This window comes from Berkeleyomyces rouxiae (assembly GCF_048999995.1).
Source record: "Berkeleyomyces rouxiae strain 22BRR77 chromosome Unknown BrBRR77_ptg000003l, whole genome shotgun sequence".
NCBI classification, from domain to species: Eukaryota; Fungi; Ascomycota; class Sordariomycetes; order Microascales; family Ceratocystidaceae; genus Berkeleyomyces; species Berkeleyomyces rouxiae.
In genome coordinates this window covers 3,128,815-3,155,963 of record NW_027396493.1, presented here as the reverse complement: position 1 = coordinate 3,155,963, position 27,149 = coordinate 3,128,815, and the positions used below count along the sequence as shown (strand labels likewise).

Genomic DNA, 27,149 nt, shown 5'->3' with positions numbered 1-27,149 from the left:
ATCAGTCGACATTGCTGGCGCTTGCGTCTAAATCACTTTCCCAGGCGAACGCGGCCTGTCATCGGCGAAAACTCCTCGCTGTTATCTCGACCTCGATTTGATTTCTCTGGACTGGGAATTACTTGTGGATTTCTCTTTTTTTTTTTCTTTTCTTTTCGTCTCATTTGTTTTTTTTGCCCTGGCGTCTTTGTCTGCGTTTCATTTTTTTTGCTTATCCTTGCGTGTCTCCCCAATGCTTTTTTTTTTTTTTTTTTTTTTGATACACTGATATGTTTACTCGTCATGGTTCTTACGGGCAGGAGTTCTTCTCATCTGACGGCTGTTTATTGTAATATCAACACGTTCTGTTCTCGCCACCCTCCAATGGTCCCTGTCAAACGTATGACATCACGCCCCTTTGATCAACGTAGGCTGACGGCTCTCTCTCACTCAAGATGCATGCTCAAAATGATTTGTGTAGTTCAAGTTTAATCATGTCAAGTTTAGCAATGTCGTGATAGTCCCTGCCTGACATGTCCATCTGATTAACCCAAATAAGAAAGCGAATATAACCACAAGAAAAAGAAGCAGAAACAAAATAAAAACGAAAACAAAACATGCTCCAGACGCCCTGTACCTCCATTCTCAACATCGCCGTGTTGCCAACCCAATTTAGCCAAGCCAATGGGCGTCTCTTCCCCAACTTGTCCGTCCATCTCATCGTCTGTGCCGGGGATGAAAGAGAAACAATGTCTAACCATCAACATAGGGCGTTCAAGATCCAAGCAGAGTATGTCCAATCAACACAAACAACGACAAGAAGCCAAAGGGGACAAGGAGTACACGACGTTTGGCCAGCCTCGAAGAACGGCAGTTGCAGTAGGACAAGCTCTATGTTGTACGAGAGTCACATTGCACTGCCCATTATGGCCACAGGGCGCAATATTCGAGAAGCCAGAGTATCCCGCCTCTTCCCTTCCTGGCCTGGACCCGAAATCTTAGATTTGATCTTTGGTTTCAAGCTTGGCGTTGATGTCTTTGAGCAGCGCAACCAACTCGGCCTCTTCGCCCTCGAGCTCCAACGACCGCCCGACCCACTCCCGGGCCTCAGTCAGCCGGCCCATCTCAATCAAGCAGCGGCCTCTGCGCCACCAGGCCTTTGCATTGCCAACACGCTTAGCCTCGACGCTCGCCTCGGCATCGACAGCGCCCTCGGGCCACTGCATCAGGGCCATGTGCGCCTGGGCGCGGTTGGCGTAGAGCGCCGCGACCTCGTCGCGCACCAGCTGGCACGGCTCCCAGGCCGGCCGCTGCAGCGCCATGTCCAGCCCGGACGAGTAGAACCGGATGGCCTCGGCGTACTTGGCGCGGCGGAACTCGTTGTTGCCCTGATCGCGCAGCTTGGCCACGCCCGCCGACCGCTTCGGGTACACGGGGATCGGCGGCGGCGGCACGATGCTGCCGGTCTCAATGTTGATGATGCTGCGGTGCAGGTCGTTGAGCGCCGCGAGTTCAGCGGCGAGCGCGCGCGAGGGCGTCGTTGCGGCGCTGATGGCTTTGGACTGCGGGTCCATCTGGATCGGCACCAGGTCAAAGTGTGTGAGATTGGACATTTTTGGAATGCTGGAAGTTTGCAGTGTTGGTCGCGTAGGTGGCTAGAGATTCGAGGTGGTCGAGATTGCGGGGTATCAGTTAAAAGAAAAAAAAGTCAACTTAATCGCTGGAATGTTTGTTTGCAAAGTCATGACAAGCTCTAGATGAGGTCAAACGTTACCTGTCATTACGGAGCTTATCGATTACAGCCCCACTTATTCTACGGTCCGTCAGGGTTACTTACATAAGTGTGCATCCCTAGGGTTATTATGCCGCCGGAGTGAAAAGGCACCATATTTCCGCAGGGCCGGACATATTGGCCGAGGACTCCGCTCGAGAGCTACGTGAAGACATGCATGCGCTTCGGAACGGACCGAGAAATGACATTACGTAGGAACAACAGGACACGGAGGACTTGGTCTTGGTCCGAAGGACTTTTTGAAGAATTACCAAAGCCGCTGATTAAGCACGGCGGCATTATTAAGCCTGATCTGGCGCTAACCGATGTGCGTATTGGGGGAGACTAGAAAGGCACTTCGCTTTGTATCTTGACTGGTCGGCAGGACTCCCACGGCCGGAGTAAAGTCTGGTTTGGCCTTGTGTGGGGGCACTAGAGTTGCAGTCAAGGTTGAGGTGACGGGACCAAAGAGAGTTCTCCAAGGGCGGAAGCCGAGGCACGGTCCAGCTGTCCTGTGTGTGTTTAGGAGTTCCATGCAAGACCAAACTAAACAACTGGCTTGTAGACAGCTCCAGGGATGTACATACATTCCTGCTTGGCCCACCCGAATGTTCCAACGGGCTGCACAAGCCTGGAACAGAGTAGAATCCCGTGGAATGGGAGGTCTCGGTAGCTTCACCGCAGGGTCTCAACACCCAGTAGCCATGTATCCATATACATACATATGTATGTACTTGCCCATAATCACAGACCGGACATCTGGCCCAAATGGGAAATCAGCTTGTTGCCACTGTGGGTGCGGCAAACATCTGACGCTGCGGCAGGAAGCCAGAGGCCGGCTGGGCCTGCAAAGAAAGGTATATAAACTAGCAGTCCGTCTCCCCTACTGACGTCCCGGCACCTCTTCTCCCCATCCACACCTCCCACTCCTCTCTCACATCGCCTTCATCCATCACAAGACACAATGGTCCAAAACAAGGGCGTCATCTACAAGAAGCTCCCCGAGCGCGAGCCCGTCGTCGGCGAGCATCTTGTGCTCGAGGACCGGCCCATCGACCTCGACAACGTCAAGGCTCCCCCCGGCGGCCTGTTCGTCAAGGTGCTCTGGGCCTCTCTCGACCCGTACATGCGCGGCCGTCTGCGGGACCCCAAGATCCCATCCTATGTGCCGCCCTACGACCTCGACACGCCCATCAGCGGCTACAACGTGTGCAAGGTGCTTGCCAGCAACAACAGCTCCTACGCAGTCGGCGACTTGGTTGCCTCGCCGTCGGCCCTGGCTGAGTACTCGCCCGTGCCGGAGGTGGCCATGGGCCATGTCAACAAGATCAACGACACCTTTGGCTTGTCCCTCGGCCAGTTTGTGGGCGCGCTGGGCATGCCGGGCACCACAGCATACGAGGGCCTGTATCGTATCGGCAAGCCGAAGAAGGGCGAGACGGTGTTCGTCTCGTCGGCCGCCGGCGCTGTCGGCCAGATGGTCGGCCAGCTGGCCAAGATTGAGGGCTGCACCGTCATTGGCAGCGTCGGCAGCAAGGAAAAGGTCGACTTTGTCATCAACGACCTGGGCTTTGATGCTGCCTTTAACTACAAGGAGGAGACCCCCGAGGCCGCGCTGACCCGCCTGGCCCCCAAGGGCGTTGACATCTACTTTGACAACGTCGGTGCCGAGCACCTGGACGCCGCCCTGAACCACATGAACCTCAAGGGCCGCATCATCTGCTGTGGCATGGTAAGCGACACCCCGAGCCAGACACTTTCGCTTTGTGACATGCTAACCCCCCAATTCCAGATTTCCCAGTACAGCACGCCCGTCAACGAGCGCTACGGCCTCAAGAACGCCCTCAACATTGTTGCTAGACAACTGGCAATCGAAGGCTTCATTGTCCGCTACAACCAGGAGACGGTAGACAAGCTGCGCGCCTACGCCGGCCCTCTCATCAAGGACGGTAAGATTGTGGCTAAGCTGGACGTCACCGAGGGCATTGATGCGGCAGCTGATGGCTTTGTTGGCATGCTGGCCGGCAAAAACTTTGGAAAGGCTGTGGTCAAGGTGCAGGACGCGTAGAAAGAGGAGAATAGCACGACGTAATTTGTAATAACATGACGGCCAACAGTAATGCTTGGCTGGTTGCCACCAATATGAGGCTTTTGTCGGCTTTAATCGCCGTGTTCAATATGAGAAAGATGACTTGGTGAAACAGCATAAGCCTCTTCGCAGGCTTTCATCATCCCGCTGAGTGTACAAGTATGACATTCAGGCCTAGATTATCCCATAAACGCCGATGCCGGTGAAACGCCCTTTTTTTCCTTTTTGTCTCGTCAAGACACTTCCCAGTCTACTCCCGAATAACGGCAGGCCAGGTCTCGTCATATCACCTGTACTGCCGCCCGACCCATAGCACTCGATTGCTCTGCCGTAGCCGCTCCTTCGATGACCACAGTATTGTTCTTCTTTTTCGTTCAAGCAATGTTCGCATCCTCATCAACCTCCATCTCGTCAGCCTTGGCGTCTGGCGCGGCAGTAGTCTTGTTCTTCTTGAATCTGCCGCCGGCGCGGACTTTTACGGCAGACGCATCTGTACACGGGAGGAAGAGTTAGCTTTCCATTCACACCAACACAACACAAATACGAAACGAAACGAAACGAAAAATGGGCGCAGAGCAAAACCGGCCGTCTGAAGCGGAAAAGAAATAGAAAAATAAAAGCAGACTCACCCTTCATCTCCGCCTCGCCGCTCTCAGCCATCTTGCGCTCGGCCTCACGCGCCAGCGCCCGCTCGCGCTTCTGCTGGTTCTTCTTGCTCAGCTCCTTGCCCGGGCCCGTGGTCGGCCGGAAGCCGGGCCGCGCGCCGCGGCGGATGGCGTTTTTCGAGATGCCGCTTTTGCGCTGCGCCTCGGACTTTTGCCGCTGCGCGCGGCCCTTGGTGCCGCCGTAGACGGCACGGTTGAGCTTGGACTTGAAGTTGGGGTTTTTGATGGCCATTTTTTTTTAATTTAAAGAATCAAAGGGGGTGGCTTCGGGAGGAGAGGAAAAGGAGGAAAAGAGGGCTTTGGTGGTTCGGCTTTTGGGGTTTGGCTTGAAGACGAGTTTGGGTGTCGTGGACTTGCTTCATGGACAATGACGAAAGAGCCATGAAGAGAATTAGGCGGTGGGAAATTTTCTCGCCGGCAGATCAAGGGCCCACATGTGCTGACCGCCTTCATTTAAACGTCATAATCTAACAAGGACAAAAAAAATAAGCTTTGAGAATTCATACAGCATAAATGATTGAAAACGCCATGAACAAGGCAACTGAATATTGTCAACATGAACCAAGAAAATGAAATTGTACATGAACCCAAAAAGAAAATCGAAATCTATCGCCTCCACCGTAAACGCCAAGCCCAAGATGTGATGCCCTGGAGATCCCCAATGCCACTGTTGTATACAAATATATAGCATATATTTCACGTCCACCTATCAAGAAGCAGCGCCGTCTCTACAGCGGGGCCTGACCCTCGGATCGGCTCTTGGCGCCTTCGTCCTTAACCAGCAGGCCGCGCGCGTCGTCCTCGTCCTCGTCATCAGTCAAGCCCTCGAGCTCAAACTCCTCGGCGTGGGCAACCTGGCGCTCGGCCTCGGAGTCGTTGTGCGGAATGCGCTGGTGCTGCGGGGGCGTCGCGATGGGCCCTGATAGCTGGCTGTATAGGCGGATGACGTAGTTGGCAAAGAGGAAGGTCAGCGCGGCCATAGAAATGGTGATGAAGATGAAGGAGACGTGGTCCATGTCAGATTCTTCGATGAGGTCCATTTGTTCCTCGGTGGCGCTCATCAGCAGGAAGCCGGAAAGGTAGAGGAGCTGGGCGGAGAGAGAAGGGGGGCCAAGTTAGCAAGGAGAAGCCGCGATGTGTGTAGGGCAAAGCGAGACTTACAAAGATGGGCAGGTATTGAAAGCTATTGTACGAGTAGCCGTCGTCGGTCAGGGCAGTCTTGTCTTGCAGAATAAAGCAAATCTCCAGAATGCGCGTCACTCCGGCACCCATCAGGCACAGACCAAACATCTTGTGCACCATGGTCGACGTCATGGTTTCCTGGGGGTGCGACGACATGCCCCAGCCGGTGACCATCAGCACAAAGCCGGGAATAAAGTTTCGCTTGGGGTTGCCGAAGCGGTCGGAGCTGAGCCAGATTCCGACCAGACCGGTGGCCCACCAGATGACGCCAATGGTGGTGTGCTGCCAGTCGTTTTTGACCCAGGCGGTGCCCCAGTGGTGCTCGGTAAAGGTGTTGACGCAGCCAAAGGCGGCGATGATGATGGAGTCGAAAAACTCCTGCGAGCGGCCGCTGCGGCGGATCCAGTTCTGGCCGACGGCGAGAATCAGGGCCATGACGGTCGCGTAGCCGACAAAGGCGCCGCCCATGATGAAGTGCGCGGCGCACTGGCCCGTGTGGTCGCCCTGACAGAATCCCAGCGTGGTGATGCCGCCAAGGACCATCTGCACCCATGCCATGACGGGGAAGACCTTGCCCAGGATGCTGTGCACGGGGCGGATGAGAGCGCCGATGCGGCCGCCGATGCTCTTGCCGCCAAACGGCAGCCAGAGATAGAAGCCGGTCACGCACTGGGCGGCAATGGCAATGAACATGATGCCGCTGAACTTGGCGTGGGCGTTGTTGGGGCGGAACATGCGGCCCTTGTGGAAGTAGCCGAGCACATAGCCAAAGGCGGCCAGAGCGGTGGCCAGGATCTGGACGGGGATGTGCCAGCGGCTTTTGGTCATCTATCAGAGAGAACGGGCGAGACGAGACGAGAGGTTAGCTCAGAGCTGAGGTTACACGGTGCTGAAGCTGGCGACGCCGGCGTCAAGGCGGAGCCGATGCCAACATGTGGACTGTGTCATGGTTTGGGGAGGGGGGTGGGTGATCGTCGCAGGAGCCAAGACTGCACGGGTAGACGGGAAGAAACGAGAAAAAGGGCCAAGCAATCCAAGAGAAAAGAAATCGACATTTCAAGCGAAGCGGCTCATTTTCTTGGCATACGTGTGTAAGAACAACTGGAGAGAGGGCGAGAGAGAGACAAGAAAGACACTTACACCAAGAACCATGCCGATGGGGTAGAGAATGCCCACTGAGAGCATCATGACGAAAATGTGTAGCCACAGAGCGGCATCCTGTTCAAAGAGAGACACATCAGCGAGTCAGTATGTGTGCGAGGTTCCACGGACTATGCGGATAGTGGTGAGCCACGGAGGCGGAGCTTTGTCTCTAGTGGCAGAGACAGCGCAACGGACACGGGGGAAGAGCAGAGCGACGCACCAGCGGATCCGACGAGACAGTTGCGTCTTGGTCGATGCGGGAGTCGTCGTGGAAAGCAGAGGCGCGGCCGGCCAGCAGAGCAAAGACGGCCAGGCCGGCGGCGGCGGCTTTGGCCGGCTGGGCGGAGCGAGCCCAGGACATGGTGGATGGGCGGGAGTGCAACAGCGAAAAAGGCAGCAAGCAGGTGGCGAGGAGAGGCTGGAGCAGCAGAGAGATGCAGGCCGGCGATGTGGGCAGGGCGGTGTTGATATTTTTCTATGATTCCGTCGAACGCGAAAGGGGGCCGCAACGAATCAAAAGAGCGCAAATGAAAATAGGCTGCGCCTGGATTTGCCTGTGCCTGTGCCTATTTGTGCCTGGGGAATATCAAGATCGGATGGTATTACAGCAGCGCAGGAAAAAGAAATAGAGGACAGCTACAGCCAGACAGGGCTACCAGGGCGAGCCAAGGGGTCTTCGGATGCTGGCGCAACATAAGCAAAGCCGGGACATCCGGACTGAAGAGAAAGCAATTGGTCTGGTACTTGGTACCTGGTACGCGTAAGACCAGCGACGAGGCGACTAAGGTTGAAGATGCAAACAAAATATTCTCGGAAAATCTGCGTGCAGACTGTACAAAGGACGTAGTGGGCGGCGGGGCCCTGCTTAGCGGCTTGGTCGGGGGGCACTCAGGGCTTTATAGCGGGCTCGCCCACTGAAACGTCAGGCCGGCGACCAGCCTGAGGACGTTGGTGTTTCGCCGCCGTGTTTGAACAAGCTGGCAGTTCAGATCCTGGAGCCTCAGACCCTGGAGCCTCAGAACAGAACTCAGACATCAGACGCCAGATATCAGGCATGAGATATCAGCCAAATGTGCCTGCACTTGCGCTTACTCAGCCCATCTCGCCCACTACGCCTCACAATCTCCTGACTGCGGCTGCATTCGAAACCGACACGCACAATATTCACTGCCTCCAACGGCTTTGAGACTGGAAAATGGGCCGTCATAATGGCTCAATGTTTCAACTCCATCCTTGTCTGTGCGCCTGGTGCAAGAGGTTCAAGAGGTTGTGGTGGGGTCGGCGGCTTACCGCTAACCCTGACAGGCTAGGGTCTTGCAGCCCTATAACCAGGGGCGCTGAGTAGACCCTAGGACTGGGCTCAGGGAACCCTAGGCCTCGGGCTCAAGAAACCCCAAGGTCCCTATCGGTGATGACCTCATCGTGAAAACTTCCCCAGCATCCGAGGCCAATGCGCTACCTCTTTGAGCGCTTCAAGGCCGTCTCTGGGCTTCATTTCTTAGCTCGCTGATCTCTTGCAGACTCCCACAACGATTGGATGGTTATTCCCGTCTTCTGCCCAATCAACGGCGACGTTAAGAATCTTCAACCTGGTCTTGTATAATATGCTCATGGCGAGCTCGCCCATCTTATAGCGTCTTTATCTAGTGGCGCTTCTTTGCATTGGCGAGCCTCTCACAAGACGGACAGGCCTCGCCAATGAAATCTTTTCTAGCTGCTTATGCAGACTGATTATCCAAACAAGGTGATGACAATGGAGAGAGAGAAACACCTGCGCTATTGTTTCGACGATAGGCCGGGACAGTCCCTGTCCAAGGCGCAGTTGGAGTTGACTACGCGCAGCTAGTTGGCTGTCTTGGATAGCCCGCCTTGATCTTTACATGCGAGGGTCTGAATGGGGAAACATGGTGGTGAGGGAAAGGCCAGAGACGGGGCTGGTTGTGAATCATTGGGCAAGGAGGCCAGAGAGCCAGTGGAGATGTTTACAGCACTCGGAGACAAGCAGACAAGTAGAAACAGCTGCTTCCAAAGACACATGCAGGCCCTGTTTTCCTGTTGCGTCATTGGCAAGATGGCTGGCAGAGAGGTGACCCGAGAGGAGGAGAGCTGAAAAGAAGCGGCAGATGGCAGTGGTAATCAGTGACAGAAAGAGAAGCGGTGGGACTGAGGAAGTGCAGCTGATGCAAGCGGGTTCAAGTAGGAGCTTGTTCAAATGGTCGAGCATCGATGGATAGAGTCTACAGGTGGCCGGGGGCTATCTGCAGGTTTATCCACCGCCTTGGGAGTGTCTGGTTGTATCTAACTATAGTTACATGTTTCTTCAGCACGCCAGAGAGGACTCCAGTGTGCTGGCGTTTGGGCCAAGGCCCACGTTTACAGCGAGTCAGAGCCCGAGAGTCAGAACCAGAGAGAGTGTGCACAGGTGCTAATGCATGCATGCATATAGTGGCTTGATAGCAGAAAATAGGCCGTGGCTGAGGCGATGTCAGAGGCAGTGAGCAGAGAGCTAGCAATATAGATACTTGTAGGACTTGTAGGACTTGTAGGACTGGGCAAAAAGCGGTCAGGGGCGTGAGAGTTGGGTTAAGCTTTTAGGGGGGGAATTTGTTGTCTTTGGGAAACCCAAGACTGGTGACGTGAGTGAGGAAGAGGGAGGGGGAGAAGAAAAAAAAAAGAAAAGGGCCTTCTTGGCAAACTAGAACAAAAGGCAAGACAAAGACAGGAACAGACAGACAGACTTGCACAATAGTCGAGCCTAAACGAGACGAGACTAGAGCGGGCTAGAGTGGCAGCACAGGGCGAAGATCAGGGGACTGGCGGCTACTGGGAGAGAGTTCCATGACAAGAAAAAAGAAAAAAAAAACAATGACCTCCCCCCTCCCCTTTTGCCTTCATCGTGTCACAGGCACAATATACAACGACATAACTATAGTCAGCCAGTTATACACGACTACTCTGAATGCTCTGCAGTTTAATATTCGACAATGGCTGCTTGTCGTACATGTGTACATTGTACATTGTACGTACACAATCAATATCCCGTATACCAGCCGACAGCTATACATACACGGGGTGGACCCCCCCTCTCCCTCCCCCCTTGTGCTCAAGAAGAGATGGTGCGTTGCATAAACGCGCCTGCAAGTCCGTGCTGGGCTTTATGGCTCCAAGACTTTAACCTCAGGAGAAGAGAAGATGCGTTGTTTGTGAGTATCTGCACTCGCTCACTTGCTTGTGCTGGCAGGGAGCCAAAAGGCGATCCCGGGGCACCAACTGGCAGGTTTCCCTCTTGTTTCGGTAGGGGCTCCCATTGGCTTGTAGGAGGAAGCAAAAAGAAACGGGCAAGAGGAAACGAAGCGAGAAGAAAAAACAAAGCTATGACAGGACAGGGTGACAGGCCAAACAAGAAACAAGTCAGACGCTGTAACCAACTAACTAGTCAACTATAACGAATTACTTGCTTTAATAGCAGCTGGCGATATAGGGAGGCAAACATTCGGCAAAGTTGACCAGGCCGTTCAAGCGGACATGTTTCACGCCAGTTCCGGAGCCTGGCGTTTCTTTTGCGTGAACGGGTGGATTCTGGGGAGTCAGTAGCCGGACAGAGACGGCCAGGAGTGCAAGTGTATAACTATCCAGAGGACATGTGTCTTTGGTGGCGGCAAAAGATGTTCTGCGACCGCTGTCTTTGGCTGTGCATAAACAGAGAGGCAGACCAGCAGACTTGGACCGGTACAGACGGCACGAGATGACGAGCAGGAAAGACAGCAGCAGAGAGCAGAAGATGCGAGTATGTTAAAGCCTCTGTCTATATGGGTCGTCTTTATGCGTGTTCTAGACCCACGCCTCCCACCCTCCCCCCTCCCCCCATTATCTCCTCCGTCCGCTGTCACATCGACACATCAGGTCCTTTCTTTTTATTTTCTATTATTTTTTATTATTTCTCTTTTTTGCAGTTCCGCCGATGGCTGGAGTCCAGACGGACAGACGCCACGCCAACTATGCTTTTTTGGTGGCCGCTATAGGCCCGGCTTGCCGCCGTGGCTCTGATGACTGCGATTGGGCGAGGAAGCGGCCGGGGTGCGAGGATTTGCAGAGCCAGTAAGCTTCGACTCTGGCCTGCGACTTGACAGGCGGGAAGCACTGGCCATGGCCACAGAAGAAAGCGTGAAGAGAAAAACAGCGGCCAGAATGGTGGTGCTGCGTGGTGGGGGCCCGGCCGGCGGGGCAGAGGAGAGCGGCGGCGGGGATAAGCCGGGATAGTCAGGTTTCTTTTTATTTCTTCGAGGTGGTCTCTGGCCAAGGAGGATCGGCCTCTCGCTCTCCCAGCCCGGACGTCCATCATTGTGCCTGGGCTGATATCCCCTCTGCATCTCGTCTGCATATCTGCATCTCGTGCTGCAGCCCTCCCATCCAACACACCACCCACCCACACTCTAATCTTCCATCGCCCTCTTGTCTGCCTTGTGCCTTGTGTGGTGTGCTGCTTGCTTGTCTTTGTCTGGGATTAACAGCAGGAAATAGCCAGGGGAGGGGAGCCTTCACCCATAAAAACAGTCAATTAAGGGCCCGCCTCTATACAAGCACAAGTATTACCGTCAAGCGACTTATAGACGACCCTGTTCGCTCCTCTGGCAAGACACGACGAGACACGTCTTTTTTATAGCCCCATCCAACCAAGTACCGCTAGTATATGGTCTGGCTGGTGTAGCACTGCCAGTCTTCTTCTTGTTCCTCCTGTTCTCCTTTGTTCTCTGGTCTTCTACTTGCCATTGTCCTCCTCCTGCTCCTGCCTCACTTACACCGCCGCCCGTCCGTGCCACTCTAGCTTCTACATCGGTCTTTGGGCGTTCTGCGGCCATCTGCATACGCTGTTGCTCCTGTCGACACGAGCTGTGCATCGTGCCTTGTATCACCACAAGCTGTAAACCTGCTGCCGGCGGCCCTCCGCCTACCCGCTGCTTTATATACGCCCAGGCAGCCCGCCCCGAGGCTCTGAGTGAGCAGGCCTGGCCTGTCCCTGGCCGTCTTGCCTGCCCTGCATCTGCTTCTCCTTTCAGCATGGGAGCTTGTTTTGCTCTAGTCTTCACTGCTGTGTGTTGACCCTTGAACCCGCCGTCGGACCCATTGCCGCCCGCTCACTGCCACCGCGCACCACCATGCCGCCGCCTTCTGTGCACGCCTCGGTGGGCACTGCCGCCCGCTACTACAACACGCATCGCGCCGCCGCCACCGCCGACGACCGCCCGGGCTTTGCGCTGCCCACCGCCGCCTCGGCCGCCGCTTCGACGCCCCGCTTCCGATACCACCGGGACACGAGCGAGCCGCCGCGCCACACGCCGTCTGCCACTGCGTCATCAACGAGGCTTCCTACATCCACTTCTGGTCGAAGGGTATCATTCAGTCTTTCAGAAACCTCCCGGCCAGCCATGGCCCCGGCTGCCTCATCTCTTTCGCAGCAGAGCCAATCTATACATAGACCCCCCCTGTCACAACAACAACCGCAGAAGCGGACCCTCACTAAACGGCGCTCGGCCCTTGTCCCAAGCGTACCCCACATCGACACCCGCGTGCCCCCCACTTCCGTCTCCAGGGCCCGCCCCATCTCACCCATCCGCCCGCCGCCCGAGCGACCTTCCGCTCGCCGCCCCTCCAGCCCGCCGGCCTCCGCGACCCAAGCCAGCATCCGCATCTACCCCGAACTCGACCGCTGGCCGCGCCACGGGCGCCAAGCCTCTACCACCTCCTCCACCGACGGCCAGCTGAGTCTACTTCCGCTGCGCCTGGCCACCGACCTCCAACCACCGAGCACGCCGAGCATTCTGTCCGGCTCTAGTAGCCAGTTGACGGCTAGTCCCAGCACGCACTTCAGCGAGTCGCCGAGTCCGTGGCCGTGGTCGGCTACGGCCTCCGCTGCAAGCATCCCCGTCTTCGGAGGGCCCTCCAGCCGCGATGTCACGCCGATATCAGCACCGTCGCAGAGTCCAGCGCCTGGCTTGGACTTTGCCGGCCGTCATACCGGAGGCCGTGGAGCAAACAAGGCGGCTAGCCCTGGGGGAGGCGTCTCAACACCGATCAATGGCTCAACAACACCCGTGACTCGCGGGCCTCCGGTCAGCCCACCGCCGAGAAAGTCGTCTTGGACAAGTCCCAGGCAACGCAACCCCACCACCTCACCAATCTTGACAACCGCCAAATCTACGCCTAAAAGCCGCCGTCTCTCTGATGCCACACAGCCCCAGCGGCCCATTCCATCATCGGCCAAACCCGTCATTGTTTCCGCCAACCCCCGCGCCGACCGGCCCCGCAGACCAAGCCGCGACGGCATGCCCAACATTCTCGGCCTCCACCAAGAGCCCCCGCCCATCATCCAGAGCAACCTCACCAGCGCCCACGCTTCCCGCGGCGGCCCCTGCAAGCCCGTTGGCGCCTTGCTCTCCTCCCCCGACCGAAGCCGCCGCGCGCCCGCCGCCAGCGAAAATGTCGCCCGCGCCCCGATCTACGGTCCCAGCGTCCACCGCGAGCCGACTCCGGCGCTTGAACCCCCGCCGCGCCAGCTCCGCACGCCCAGCCCGGTAATAAGCAACGGCTCGTCGCGCTTCGCCTTCTTTGGCAAGAAAAAAACCGCCACGGCTGAGCCCGCGCCTGCGCGCGAGAAGCCAGCGCGCCGAGGCCCGGCCGCCGGCACCGGCCACGAAGGCTATGGGCGCTTCGGGGCTGCCCGGCGGCGCAGCGGGAGCTTTACAAGCGTGCTGCGCGGGCTGTCGTCGTCGCAGGAGAGTCTTCCGACGGACTCGTTCTTCCTGGATCGCATGTCACCTGTCGTGATTTCGGGCGGCGCGGTGGTTAAGAACCACAACGAGGGCTCGGTGCTTTCACAGACAAGCAGTATTAATAGCCTTACTGCGGAGCCTGGCGGCGTGGCGCCCTCGGCGGGAGCATCCAAATCTTCAGGGCTCCCGCAGCGGACACGCCGGCCGAGCGATAGTAGCGATTCAGAGGCTGCTGCGGGATCGTTTACTCTCTCTCGGCGTAAGTTTCGGATGGACCAGAAGAAATCCCCCATGCTCAAGACGCCAAATGCCTCTTCCCCGTTTCTCGACACAAGCGTCGGCAGTAGCTCGTACGAAACAATGTCCGACGATCCTTCGTCTGCCCTCTCCATACCGCCAGCCATTTCTCCCGGACCTAGAAAGCTAGTCAAGCGCTCACGCTCTCCCCGGCGCTGGAACCTCTTCTCATCCAAAGCCCACTACAACGCCGAGAAAGACAAGGAAAAAGGCTCTTCCGCGCTCCCCGACTCCTCTTCCCTTCTCCCGGCCGCCGTCGGGTCCGTTCCGACCCGGCGCATGGCGTATTACATGCTCGATGCGTCCTCACCGGAGCAACCAAGCCCCAGCGAGCCTGACATTGACAACGTGCGCAACGCGCTGCGCGGGGCCGACGTCCAGCTCCCCGGATCTGCCGCGCCGACGCCGTACGACACGGAGCGCCAAGCGGTAGTTGTCGAGCGGCTGAGTCCTTCAGGCTTCATCCCGCCGGTGAGCTTTTCGCGGCCTTTCAACCCAACTAGCTTCCACGCCGCAATGCTGTCGAAGCGTGCGCCGGCAGAGGCCGCGAGTGCCAGCACCGCTGAGTCTGGCTCTGTGCCGGCCAGCACGCTCGACTTGGTGGCTGACAGCGCGACATCGGCGACTACCATCACAGCGTCCTCACCAGACAGCTTGCCGCTGCGTCGCGGGCGCGCGAGTATTATCATCGAGCCCGGGCCGGACTTTATCCGCTTCTCGGTGCGCCAGGACTCGACGGCCAGCACGGCGACGACGTTTAGTTCTTCGGGTACATCATCCTCGGCGCTGTTCCTGCCCGGCTATGCTAATACAGTCGCCGTCCAGCCCACACCGGGGTCTCCGCTGGTCGAGGACGAGATCTGGGATGAATACAACGACCTCGTGGGCTTTGCGAGCCCGACAAGCGCCCGGCCACTTGCGTCGGCAATCTCTGTCTCTATTCCGATGCACCCGTACGACTACGACAACGACGATCAGATCCGCGTGCCGCAGTCGACCACGTCCTCGCGCGGCTCGCTGTTTCCTCTCGAGGCGTACAACCTTTCGCTATCCCAGCCGACCGCCGCTGCCGCCGCGCGCCTCACACAGACCTCCAGCATCGGAAGCGCCGACATGACGGAGCGGCTCGGGGCAATCTTTGCGCCAAAGCCCGAGCTGGCCTCCATCACAGCGCCGACTCCAGCGCCCACGCGGCCTATCCCTGCTCTCCCGGCGGGCGCCAGCTCGACCGCCGCTACTGCGCCGCGGGCCCGATCCAGCACGACGGGCAGCGCACGGTCCCGTGTTTCCTCGACCAGCTCTACCTCGGACTCGCCCCTGGAGCAGGTGAACCTCCGCATTGGCTCGATGACGGTCAGCAAATGGCTGACCTTTGGCCACGTCATGTTCTCGCCCGTGCGCGAGCAGCTGGTCGGCGAGACGCTTCCGACGTCGTCCGTGACGAGCGCGCAGACCAGCGTCCTCGTCCTCGACGGCCTCGGCAACGACGACTGGTCGTTCTACGCCGCCGAAACCTACCCAGGCGCGACCTTTTTCAACCTCTCGCCGCGCGCACCCGTGTCCGCCTCGCGCCGCGCCAGCTCCGGCTTTCCGCTCAGCCCGCCGAACCACCACCAGATCCAGCACACATCGCTCGCACACAAGCTGCCGTTTGGCGCCGAGACCTTTGCCGCCGTCGTCCTGCGCTTCCCCGCCGCCGGCCCCGAGGCGCACTTGCGCAACGCCGTCGCCGAGGCGCGCCGCGTGCTCGTGCCCGGCGGATACATTGAGCTGGCGGTGCTGGACATGGACCTGAACAACATGGGCAACCGGGCGCGCCGCGCCGTGCGCCAGCGTAAGGAGGCGCTGTGCGCGCGCGACCCCAAGACGGCGCTCGGATCGGTCGCCGATACGCTGCTGCGGCTGCTGGGCGCGCGCGGCTTCGGCGAGATCAAGTCGTGCCGTGTCGGCCTGCCGGTAGCCCCGCCAGCGCGCACCCCGGCGGGAGCCGACCGGCCGAGCGCCGGGACGGCCACCGCACGGCCGCGGCGCGACACGCGCAGCCTCGCGGAGATGATGAGCGACGAGAGTGCGGCGGCCGATGAGAGCATTACGCGGGTGGTGTCGCGCGTTGGGCGCTGGTGGTACGCGCGCTGCTACGAGGGACTCCGGGCTGGCTCGGGCGCCAGCATGTGGCATGATGCGGGGTTGCTGGCGGAGTGTGCTGATTGGGGCACGAGTTTCAAGCTGATGGTGTGCCATGCGCGGGTGCCATTGGACGCCGTGAGTCGCGTGGCTTCGATTTGAGCTTTGAGGGGTGGGTTTGTAATGATGTCCGCTGGCCCTCGGCCGGGCTTGGGACTCTTGGTTGTCAGGTGGTTTGATCTTCTGTCGTCTCTTCTCTCTTTTCTGTCGTCCGTGTTCGGGTTCCTTTCTCATGTCCCCTTTGCTTCTCTTCATGCGTTCGATATACCAGCCTGCCGCCCCCTTTGTATTCCCTCCTCCCGCTTTGATAGCCTTTTCTTTTGTTCTGACTCTTTTTCCCTATGATATCCCTTCTTGCATCCGTCTGATTGGGCCGGCCCGTAGCTGATCCCCCTGCTGGACTTGGCTCCTATTGGTCTCTTTTTTATGTCTCACGACGTCACGCATATCAACGTCCCAAATCTGCGGACAACGTCTGCTTGATTTTTCTCATGAATAAAACTGGTTTTAACATCTCATCTACTCACTGAGCAGGTCACCTCACTTATACGCACAGCTGCCTACTCCCAAGCTCTCCAGCTCCAAGTGACAGATGCAAATAAGACGCAAAATCGCCATCGAGCGATCCCCCGCCCAGCCGTGCAAGTAAGCTCATTGCCTGTTTGGGCATCTACATGCCTAGCTCGGCCCAGCAAGGTCTCACTTCGGCTATTCACAAGCGCTCAGGCCCGGGCCTGGATCTGTGGTTAAACCGCTTTTGGACACGGGCACGCGGAACCGTGACAAAGAGCTCATTGTAGTTACATACATAAGTCCACGAAGCACAAGTAGCCAGGCCCAAGGAGCTATGCCATGCCACAGTGGCACTAACCCAAGCTCTGTAACACGTTATATACCCCCGATCCCTCCCCACCAGGATTGGGCCGTCTCCTCGCTGTTGGTCAAGCCCAGCCTGACCTCACTTCACCTCCGCCACCATGCAGCCCTCAACAACCGCGCCCCTTTTCAAGCCCAAGGACATCTTTGCCACACTCAGCGCCCACTTCCCGCATGAGCAGGGCTTTGTCTTTGTCTATGACACCGATGTATCGCCCATCGTCTCCACGCAGGGCGTTCTCTACGTGCTCCAGGGCACATCACGCCAGCGATACTCGCTGCGCATCCCCACCCACCTGTCCCACCACTCCAAAGACGACATTGTCCGCGCCGTCCAGCACCAAGTGGGCCTGCTCCGCCGGCTGGCCGACAGCGGCTTCTCGTGGTCGCCGCGGCTGATGGCCGAGAGCACCGAGTTCGACAACCCGCTCGGCTCGCCGTACATGGTCGTTGGCTGGATCGAGGGACGGCCGCTCCGGTGGAACGATACGTCGCCGAGCGACCGTCGGTTGCGGAATAAAGTGCTCTGGCAGATGGCAGACATCATACTGGAGCTGGCCATGTGTACCCAGGAAACAAGTAAGTCGGGCGCCCGGCCGGATATCAGGCTTGTGCATGGTTAACCATCATCACGAGATGCAGGATGCGGCCATACTGCATCGTCGTACACTACAGAGTTGATTGATCGAGAGGTCATGTGCGTGTCTCGGGGCGAATATCCCGACATCACGCGCACGCTGAGAGACTGCTTCATCCAACGAGCCCTCGTCCATCGCGCCTTCCAGGGCGTCCCCGAGATCTCGTCGTTTTCTCTTTCTCATGAGTCGTTGAGTGCCGAAAACATTCTAGTCGACGACAACTACAACATTGTTGGGTAAGTTAGTGCGTCTTCATTTTGCTTCCGCTATGCCCTTCCACCATTACACACACTAAAACCTGGCCTGTCCCCCAAAGAATCGTCGGCTGGGGCTTCTCGCGACCGCTCCCAATCCAATACACGCTGCGCTTCCCGCAGTTTCTCGCCGTCGATTATGACCCCAACACCGTGAGCCCCGAGGTGTCGGACCTGAAAAACGAAGCCTTCCTCTCGCTCTCGGCCACCCTCGCCGCCGACCGCGTCTTCTTCCTGACCAGCGTGCTGACCAACGTCGAGTCGCAATCGCCCAACTCCGACATCCGCCGCTGCATCTCGTTCGCCTTTGCCGACCCCCATGCAACCTGGCGCCACCTCATCGTCGAGTCCACGCTGCGCCCGCAGGTGCAGTCGTGGATGGCCCGTCGCGGCTGGCTGCTTGACGTTACACAGGACGTCCGGCCTACCACCGAGGACCTGATCCGCGAGGTCGATGGCTTCAAAGAGTTTGTCGAGAGAAGCCCGGATGCGTCCAAGGGCCCTGATCGCAAGGCCCTCTTGAAAGCGATCGAGGCCTAGTAGGGACTGGCGGCGGGGCAGACAAGGGAGACCCTGGACGTGGCGCTGGACTGACGTCACTGAAGCTCTCTGGGAAAGATGGGCCCCGCACTTGACGATAAGATAAGGAATTTTCACATGAACTTTAAACGGCTGGTGGATAATGTAATGAAGGCTGGAATAATATTCAAATAGCTACGACAGTTAATGGATTCAATTAGACACAAAGCTCAGAGTAACAAGACATGTTGAGATATCCACGCTTAGCCGCGGCCACAGCAAGACGCTTCTACTCGTCGTCGCGCAAGCCCATCCAAGGTATCACTCAACAATACCTGCACGCTTCACTACAACCACAACCACAACCACACGTGCCACCTCCGACAGCCCGCTGACCCTCGCCAGAGTACGACGTCGTCCTGCTGCACCAAAAGTCGCCGACCGGCGGCAAATTCACGCTCACGCCGCCGCTTCGGCCCAACGAAACCCTCAAGATCGGCTACGGCGGCGAGCTCTCGACCTCGCTGCTCCTGCAGCGCCACATCCTCGACGCCGTGGCCGACTCGCGCGGCCGCATCGTCGACATCTACGAGCCCTCGCTGCCCGCCTACGTGCACCACGCGCCCGCGCGCCCCGCGACGCCCATCTACGCGCAGGACGCGGCGCTCATCACCTCGCTGCTCGACCTGCACCCAGACGCGTCGGCGCAGCCCCTCGAGATCTTCGAGGCCGGCACCGGCATCGGCGGCCTGACGCTGCACCTCGCGCGCGCAGTCCACAGCGCCAACGCGCCCGTGCCGCCTGCGCTGCGCGACGCCCTCGCCCGCGGCGCATACGACCTGCCGAGCGTGCGCGACGACGCGCGCGCCCCGCTCGTCGAGGACCACCACGCCATGCGCTTCGGCGAGCCGGCCCTGCAGGCGCAGCACGACGCGTACGTCGCCGCGCGCCGCGCCGTCGTGCACTCGCTCGACGTCCGCCACTCGCACAGCCGCTACGCGCACAAGATGGTGCGCGGCTTCCGCCGCGCCCTGTACCTGCTGGACGTGGCGTTCCACGTGGCGCCAATCGCCTCCTTCATCGAGCAGCGGCTCGCTGCGACTGGCGGCGCGCCGTTCCTAACGCATGCGTTCCTAGACCTGCCCGAGCCCGAGGCCCATCTCGACGCCCTCATGCGCGCTCTCAGGCCCGACGCTACGCTGCTCGTCTTTGCCCCATCCATCACGCAGATCGCCCGCGTTGCCAGGTGGATCAGCGACGGCGAGGCGCGCAAGCCGCTGCGGCTCGAGAAGACGCTGGAGCTGCCGCTGGCGACAAACAACGAGACGTCGCTGCGCATCGGCACGGGCGGCAAGGAGTGGGATGTCCGCTATGTCAAGACCAAAAAGGCCCTGCTGGAGGCGGCCCAAAAACACAGAAACACTGACGCAGCCGCCGATGACGATGTTTTGGTTTGCCGGCCAATGGTGTACCAGCGCATTGTCGGCGGTGGCTTTATTGGCGTGTTCCGCAAGCTCCTCGACCAAAGTGAGCGCGAGGTCTTTGAGGGTTCTCTCACCCCATTCCAGAAGAAGCCTCGGCGGTCGAAGGATGATGTCGCTGTCTGCGAGCCTGATCCTGAAATCTCGGCCTAGCTCAAATGTGTCAAAAGTCCAAGTCTCTTCGAACCCTAATACCAGGCAAACCCTGAGTGTCGTTGTACTATTATCTACATTCCTACAATATCCTAGAAGGATGAACCTGTTATAACTACCAAGAACTATTTCTACTGCAACGACATATTTACGAGTGAATCACTGTCATTTGTATGCGACACCAAAAAAGTTGCTATAGACAATATTTCCATTGAACATGGGCTTCGTAGAATCATAACACCAAAACAATAACAAGAAAAGTCAAGAAAATGCACTTCCAAACAACAGCCAGCAAGATCGTCAGCCAAGAAAGGGAGCCACAAGAAGCACCTCCAGCTCAGTCAGTGCCAGTCAAGCTTCCATGCCCACTCCAAACGCCTCGTAAAAAGCACTATGTAGAATTGTTATGTCTTTTTTTTATTACATCTCAACTGGAGACTCATCTTTGCTGCGAACAGACAAAGACATTTAGTCAACTTCCTCCATGTTGGAGTCGCCAGTCTCGACAGCGGGAGTCTCGGCGGGAGCAGCAGCAACCTCCTCGTCATCAGCGTCAATGTTCAGGCCAACCTGGACCAGCTTGTGGATGCGCTCAGCGAAGCTGGCAGGCTCGTCAATGGTGAAGCCAGAGACCAGCAGAGAGGTCTCGTACAGCAGCTGGACAATCGACTTGACGTTGCGGTCGTTCTCGCCGTCAGCCTCAACCTTGCTCTTGAGCTCCTTGATGATGGTCGACTTGGGGGAGATCTCAAAGGTCTTCTTGGAGGACATGTATGAGGACATGGAGGTGTCACGCAGGGCCTGGGCCTTCATGATACGCTCCATGTTGGCCGACCAACCGAACTGGCCGGTACGGATGGCGCAGGGAGCACCAGTCAGCTTTTGGCTGACAACAACCTTCTCGACCTTGTCGCCCAGAATGTCCTTGAGGACCTTGGCCAGAGACTCGTACTCCTTCTCCTCGGCCTCACGGGCAGCCTTCTCCTCATCAGTTTCCTCGAGCTCAAAGTCCTTGGTGATGTCAACCAGCTTCTTGCCCTCGAACTCCTTGAGCTGAGTCATGGCGTACTCGTCAATGGGGTCAACCAGGTACAGAACCTCGAAGCCCTTGTCCTTGAGGGAGTCCAGGAAGGGAGACTTGGAGACAGCGGCAATGGACTCGCCAGTGATGAAGTAGATGTTCTTCTGCTGCTCGGGCATGCGGGTGACGTAGTCAGACAGGGAGGTCAACTCATCGCCAGACTTGGTGGAGTTGTAACGCAGCAGCTTGGCCAGGGTGGCGCGGTTCTGGGCGTCCTCGTGGATACCCAGCTTCAGGTTCTTGGAGAAGGCGCTGTAGAACTTGTCAAAGTTCTCCTTGTCCTCGGCAATCTCGTTGAACAGCTCAATCGACTTCTTGACAATGTTCTTCTTGATGACCTTCATGATCTTGTTCTGCTGAAGAGTCTCGCGAGACAGGTTCAGAGGCAGATCCTCGGAGTCGACAACACCCTTGACAAAGCTGAGCCACTCGGGAACCAGGTCGGTAGCATCATCAGTGATGAAGACACGGCGGACGTACAGCTTGATGTTGTTCTTGGTCTTCTTGGTCTCGAACAGGTCGAAGGGAGCACGCTTGGGGACGTACAGGATGGCACGGAACTCGAGCTGACCCTCAACGGAGAAGTGCTTGACGGCAAGGTGGTCCTCCCAGTCGTTGGAGAGCGACTTGTAGAAGGCAGCGTACTCCTCCTGGGAGATGTCGGTGGGGTTGCGAGTCCAGATGGGCTTCTGCTTGTTGAGCTCCTCCTCCTCGTTGACGGTCTCCTTGACCTTCTTAGTCTTGGGCTTCTTCTCCTCGGCCTCGTCATCGACCTCCTCGATCTTGGGCTTCTTGTCATCGGACTCCTCCTCCTTGGTCTCCTCGGCCTCCTCATCGGGGACCTCCTTCTCAACCTCCTTCTGGACGTGGAGGTAGATGGGGTAGGAGATGAACTCGGAGTGCTTCTTGATGACCTCCTTGATGCGGGTCTCCTGCAGGTACTCGGTCTGGTCCTCCTTCAGGTACAGGACAATCTTGGTACCGCGAGAGATCTGGGGGCCCTCGGTATCGGTGGTGACGGAGAAGGTGCCGCCGGCAGCCGACTCCCAGACGTACTGCTCGTCATCGTTGTGCTTGGAGATGACCTTGACCTTGTCGGCAATCAGGTAGGCGGAGTAGAAACCGACACCGAACTGACCAATCATGGAGACGTCAGCACCGGCAGTCAGGGCCTCCATGAACTGCTTGGTACCGGAGCGGGCAATGGTACCCAGGTTATTGACAAGGTCCTGAAAACAGAGTTAGCATGTTGCACAAGACTTGGATATGGACAGAAAGAGCAACTTACAGCTTTGGTGAAACCAATACCAGAATCCTGGATGGTCAGGGTGTTGTTCTCCTTGTCGGGAATGATGTCAATGCGCAGATCCTTGTTGGAGTCCAGGACGCTAGGGTCCGACAGGGACTGGTAACGGATCTTGTCGAGGGCATCAGAGGCGTTGGAAACCAATTCTCTGAGGAAGATCTCCTTGTTGGAGTAGACGGTGTTGATGATCAGAGAGAGCAGGTGAGAGATCTCAGCCTGGAACTCGAAAGTCTCGGACATGATGTGTTGATTTTGGGAGGGTGTTGAGAAAAGAAAAGGGTCTGTGGAAAATTTCGATGTTAGTGACAGGCCAAGACTTGGTGGGGCACTGAAGTGAGGGGCAGAGGCAATGAGTCCGCCGATCCTGCATCATGGACAAAGCCACAACTTGGTGGGCTCGAGGGAGTAGGAGAGAGCGTAGCGCGAGGAGCCAATGGCCAGAGCTGGGCCGAGCCGCGAGGAGTCTCGTGAGTTGAGCGAGACACCTTTGGGTGTGCACACAGCTACCGGAGCCAGAGGGAGTGCGTGCCAGGGGAGATGGTTGCAGCACATGGACTTACATCAAATGCAAACGTGAAGGTCAACCAATAGACTGGCGCTGGCCTTTTTTTTAAAATGACAGGTGAAAGGAAAAGAAAAGATTCGAGAGTGTGAAGATGAAGATGAGGAAGAAAATTGCAGCGGGGAGCATCGGTCAGGATCAAGCACCCTTATATACAGCGTTCTTGCTTCTGTCGTGCGATTCCATGAGATTCCATAGCCCAAAAGGCCCAGGGCTATTCTGATGTCCAGTCCCTTCTGCCAGCCAGCGGACAGCCTCCACTTCTCCAGGAACCGCAGTTAATTGGCCCAGCTTCCACTACATTGGGGCAGTCTCTAGAAAGTTCGTTTTTGCATCCAAGTACTGTGGGTGTACCTTTCAGGGGCTGCCGGGTGTCTGGCCAGTGAAGTTGGCGGGCAAAGTAGCCATGGAATCACATGGAACCTGAGAGGATGTACACTGACGGTACTTGCAACAGCCGCAAAAACACACAATACAATGCCTTTGGTCACCTCCCCTCCTCAGCTTCTCTCTTCCATGGCAACGGCGGCAGCGACACGCGGACCCATTGCGAAGCTCCGTAGTAACTAACAAGCCCTGAGATTATGTTTCGGCCAACGCCAATAGCGCTGTAAGACTCACCGTTAGGGTGGAATTTGCGCGGCTTCCCAGCGGCAGAAAGACTTGGCCATGCAGCCACAGTGCTGACAAGTACTTTGGGCGTCGTCCAGGCCAACCGCTTTTTTCACGATGCGGAATCTTCTAGTTTTGCCGAAGGGATGCCTCTTCCGGCACCAAGACCGAGTGAGAGCCTGGAGATTCTAGTAGGTTCTAGAGCCTAGGAAGAGGAACATAGTCAGGGTTAATACGCTAGGGGGGTTACCGAACACGTGGGTTAAGCCACAGCACTAGGGTTGCCACATGCTTAGTCATCTCATCCTTAGAATAAGCTGCCAGTTTTCCACTGCCAAGTTTGGCCTGGAACACACCATGCAACGCTTAGACTGGCCAGCAAAGCGCCTTCACCATGGAAAAGTTCACCCAGTTCCGCGATCGCGGTGAGTGATGCACGGCGCCTATATTTCGCTTGTTCTTTGTTCTAACTCCTGCTCAGGCACCGGCGTGTCGCCGTTTATACCTGCAAAGTCCAAGAGCTCCATCTTCACCAAACTCTTCCAGACCGCCGCCTTTCTCTTCCGCCTACCGTTCTTCGTCGTCTACTCGGCGCTATACTTTTCCCTGCTGCAGTATCTGCCGCTGCCGCAGTTTGCTCGCAAAATCCTGCTATGGGTCTTGCTGGCTATCCCGGGCATATGGTGGGTTGATTTGCAGCTCGACGGCGTTCGCCGTGGTACTCTGAGCTCGCAGCCTCCCAGCCGGGTGCCTCGTGGTGGCGATATCCTAGTCGCAAACTTTACTAGCCCCATTGACGTCGTCTATCTGACCGCCGTGTTTGACCCGATCTTCACGCTGTCGTTCCCAGGGACCCGGAAAGTGCAGTGCATCGGCTTCCTCGGCGCCGTCCGTCGCGCACTGTCGCCCGTGGTCCTCTCGCCGCCCGATGAAGCTGCGCTAGTCGACATTGCTGATCTGCAGCGCAAGTACCGCAATCGCATTATTCTAGTATTCCCTGAATGCTCGACGACCAACGGCACTGCCATTCTGCCGCTGAGTCCAAGCATCGTCTCGTCCAAGGAGTCCTCTCGCATCTTCCCCGTCAGCCTGCGCTATCTTCCCAATGACGTCACGACGCCAGTTCCTGGGACTTGGGGCTCGTTCTTGTTTCATCTGCTCAGCCATTCGTCCATTCGAATTCATGTGCGCATGGCCGAGGCTGTGATAAACATCGTGCCAGGCGAGAAGAGCAATCAAGGCCCTATTGCCTACGACGAAGAGGAGGTGATCTCCAAAGTCTGCGATGCCCTATCGAGACTGGGCCGCAGTGCTAAGGTTGGTCTGACTTTGGAAGACAAGCAGGCGTTCACCAAGGCCTGGTCGTCTAGAAAATAGCATATACAGCATTAGCCAGCTGAGTGCTGGGTTTTTCGTGATTCGGGGCCTAATATAATAATCCTGCCTTTTCTTCTCCCATTTGCATGAGTACACGATATAACACCCAAAACTTAAGAATTAATGTAGTAAAATCAATTTTGTGCGCCTGAGACCGTTTCTCAATCTCCTCGTGTGCAACTACATCCTTTATATAGTCAAGCTTGGCAATCCACTTGCCACCCACCCATGACATGTCTATCATACAACTAAACCAACAAACAACAGCTCATCTTTCAACACATCTCGCTTATTTGTCAGTAATGCAGCCGTGGCTGGCATCGCTCACGAGGTTTGCGTACTTGCGCAGAGTACCGCGCAGCGCCCAGGGTCTCGGCTCGGGCTTCTTCCACGCAGCGCGGCGCTTGGCCATCTCCTCTTCAGGGACAACCAGGTCCATCAGACGCTTCTCGGCGTCAATGATGATTCTATCGCCGTTCTTGGCCAGCGCAATAGGGCCACCGACAAAGGCCTCGGGGGTGACGTGGCCAATGAGGAAGCCGTGCGAGCCACCGGAGAAACGGCCATCGGTGATCAGAGCGCAGTCCTTGCCCAAGCCAGCGCCCATGATGGCGGACGAGGGCTTCAGCATCTCGGGCATACCAGGACCACCCTTAGGGCCCTCGTTGCGGATGATGACAACGGTCTTCTCGCCCTTCTTAATCTCGCCGCGCTCCAGGGCAGCGATGAAGTCGTCCTCGGCCTCGAAGCAGCGGGCGATACCCTCAAAGCGGAGACCCTCCTTACCAGTAATCTTGGCAACGGAGCCGCCAGGGGACAGAGAGCCGTACAGGATTTGGAGATGGCCGGTGGGCTTGATGGGCTGGCTGGCGGGGCGGATGACCTTCTGGTCCTCGGGGAAGCCAGGCAGGCTCTCGACATTCTGCTTCAGAGTCTTACCGGTGACGGTCATAGTCGAGCCGTCAATCAGGCCCTCCTTGAGCAGGAACTTGATGACAGCCGGGGTGCCGCCAATCTTGTGGATGTCCTCAAAGACGTACTGGCCAGAAGGCTTCAAGTCAGCCAGGAAGGGAGTACGGTCCGAGACAGCCTGGAAGTCGTCAATAGTCAGCTTGACGCCAACCGCATCAGCCATGGCAATCAGATGCAGCACGGCGTTGGTGCTGCCACCGAGAACGGTAACCAGGGTCATGGCGTTCTCAAAGGCAGCGCGGGTCATGATGTCGCGGGGGCGAATGTCCTCCTTGAGCAGGTTGTAGATGGCGGGGCCGACGCTAGCACACTCGGCGACCTTCTCGGGGGACTCGGCGGGCTTGGACGAACTGCCGGGCAGAGTCATGCCCATGATCTCAATGGCCGAAGCCATGGTGTTAGCAGTGTACATGCCACCGCAGGCGCCGCCGCCGGGGCAGGCGTTGCGGATGATGTCATAGCGCTGCTTCTCGGTGATCTCGCCGGCAATGTACTGGCCGTAGGACTGGAAGGCCGACACAATGTCAATAGGCTTGCCGTCCATGCTGCAGCCGGCCTTGATGGTGCCACCGTAAACCATGATGCTAGGGCGGTTGACACGGCCCATTGCAATCACGACACCGGGCATGTTCTTGTCGCAACCGGGGATCGAGATGTTGGCATCATACCACTGGCCGTTCATGACAGTCTCGATACTATCGGCGATGATTTCTCTGGACTGCAGCGAGAAGCGCATGCCCGAGGTACCCATGGAGATACCATCCGACACGCCAATGGTGTTAAAGCGGTAGGGCACCAGGCCAGCATCAGCCACCGACTTCTTGATGGCCTCTGACTGCGCCAGAATGTGCATGTTGCACGGGTTTCCCTCGTACCACACCGACGAGATGCCGATCTGCGCCTTGTTCATGTCCGCGTCGCTCAGGCCCGTGGCGTACAGCATGGCCTGCGATGCGCCCTGCGACTTGGGCTGGGTGATGGTGGCCGAGATCTTGTTGAGCTTCGGCTCCTCGAAGCGGGTGGCGGCGGCAGAGAAGAGGCGTCTACAGAAGACGGGCAGGCAGGAGCCCATGTTAACAACAGCAGGCGCAAGATGGCCGGGCCCGGTGCTCCGCGGGACGGGCGAAGACCGGCGGCGGCGACCGGTGGACAGGGGGCAACTTTACCTCTGCGAAGCGCTGGTGGCTCGGAGAGCTTGCGCTCTCAGCTGGGTACACCGGCTAAACATGGTGATGGTG

The 27,149-nt window shown here is 57.5% G+C and overlaps 10 protein-coding genes across 10 annotated transcripts; 5 read left to right on the top strand and 5 right to left on the bottom strand.

The window, feature by feature from the left end:
• Positions 1–977: 977 nt before the first annotated feature.
• BROUX77_004053 (uncharacterized protein) lies at positions 978–1,592 on the bottom strand (the record flags this gene model as incomplete). The annotated part of the gene is made up of 1 exon (XM_073748773.1): positions 978–1,592. One exon carries the CDS (start codon positions 1,590–1,592, stop codon positions 978–980), a length of 615 nt encoding a protein of 204 aa, XP_073606478.1.
• Positions 1,593–2,714: 1,122 nt separating this feature from the next.
• On the top strand, positions 2,715–3,818 carry BROUX77_004052 (uncharacterized protein; the record flags this gene model as incomplete). Its single annotated transcript, XM_073748772.1, has 2 exons — positions 2,715–3,482; positions 3,543–3,818. 2 exons carry the CDS (start codon positions 2,715–2,717, stop codon positions 3,816–3,818), a joined length of 1,044 nt encoding a protein of 347 aa, XP_073606477.1.
• A 395-nt stretch (positions 3,819–4,213) lies between these two features.
• BROUX77_004051 (uncharacterized protein) lies at positions 4,214–4,736 on the bottom strand (the record flags this gene model as incomplete). The annotated part of the gene is made up of 2 exons (XM_073748771.1): positions 4,214–4,329; positions 4,469–4,736. The coding sequence occupies 2 exons, from the start codon at positions 4,734–4,736 to the stop codon at positions 4,214–4,216; spliced, it is 384 nt and encodes a 127-aa protein (XP_073606476.1).
• Positions 4,737–5,232: 496 nt separating this feature from the next.
• On the bottom strand, positions 5,233–7,190 carry BROUX77_004050 (uncharacterized protein; the record flags this gene model as incomplete). Its single annotated transcript, XM_073748770.1, has 4 exons — positions 5,233–5,592; positions 5,666–6,514; positions 6,827–6,904; positions 7,050–7,190. The coding sequence occupies 4 exons, from the start codon at positions 7,188–7,190 to the stop codon at positions 5,233–5,235; spliced, it is 1,428 nt and encodes a 475-aa protein (XP_073606475.1).
• A 4,795-nt stretch (positions 7,191–11,985) lies between these two features.
• On the top strand, positions 11,986–16,182 carry BROUX77_004049 (uncharacterized protein; the record flags this gene model as incomplete). The annotated part of the gene is made up of 1 exon (XM_073748769.1): positions 11,986–16,182. One exon carries the CDS (start codon positions 11,986–11,988, stop codon positions 16,180–16,182), a length of 4,197 nt encoding a protein of 1,398 aa, XP_073606474.1.
• An 875-nt stretch (positions 16,183–17,057) lies between these two features.
• On the top strand, positions 17,058–18,388 carry BROUX77_004048 (uncharacterized protein; the record flags this gene model as incomplete). Its single annotated transcript, XM_073748768.1, has 3 exons — positions 17,058–17,535; positions 17,599–17,830; positions 17,911–18,388. The coding sequence occupies 3 exons, from the start codon at positions 17,058–17,060 to the stop codon at positions 18,386–18,388; spliced, it is 1,188 nt and encodes a 395-aa protein (XP_073606473.1).
• Positions 18,389–18,612: 224 nt separating this feature from the next.
• BROUX77_004047 (uncharacterized protein) lies at positions 18,613–20,001 on the top strand (the record flags this gene model as incomplete). Its single annotated transcript, XM_073748766.1, has 2 exons — positions 18,613–18,685; positions 18,773–20,001. The coding sequence occupies 2 exons, from the start codon at positions 18,613–18,615 to the stop codon at positions 19,999–20,001; spliced, it is 1,302 nt and encodes a 433-aa protein (XP_073606472.1).
• Positions 20,002–20,469: 468 nt separating this feature from the next.
• On the bottom strand, positions 20,470–22,628 carry BROUX77_004046 (uncharacterized protein; the record flags this gene model as incomplete). The annotated part of the gene is made up of 2 exons (XM_073748765.1): positions 20,470–22,311; positions 22,371–22,628. 2 exons carry the CDS (start codon positions 22,626–22,628, stop codon positions 20,470–20,472), a joined length of 2,100 nt encoding a protein of 699 aa, XP_073606471.1.
• Positions 22,629–23,956: 1,328 nt separating this feature from the next.
• Positions 23,957–24,939, top strand: BROUX77_004045 (uncharacterized protein; the record flags this gene model as incomplete). The annotated part of the gene is made up of 2 exons (XM_073748764.1): positions 23,957–23,987; positions 24,044–24,939. The coding sequence occupies 2 exons, from the start codon at positions 23,957–23,959 to the stop codon at positions 24,937–24,939; spliced, it is 927 nt and encodes a 308-aa protein (XP_073606470.1).
• A 289-nt stretch (positions 24,940–25,228) lies between these two features.
• BROUX77_004044 (uncharacterized protein) lies at positions 25,229–27,139 on the bottom strand (the record flags this gene model as incomplete). The annotated part of the gene is made up of 2 exons (XM_073748763.1): positions 25,229–26,954; positions 27,078–27,139. The coding sequence occupies 2 exons, from the start codon at positions 27,137–27,139 to the stop codon at positions 25,229–25,231; spliced, it is 1,788 nt and encodes a 595-aa protein (XP_073606469.1).
• Between the last annotated feature and the right edge of the window lie 10 nt (positions 27,140–27,149).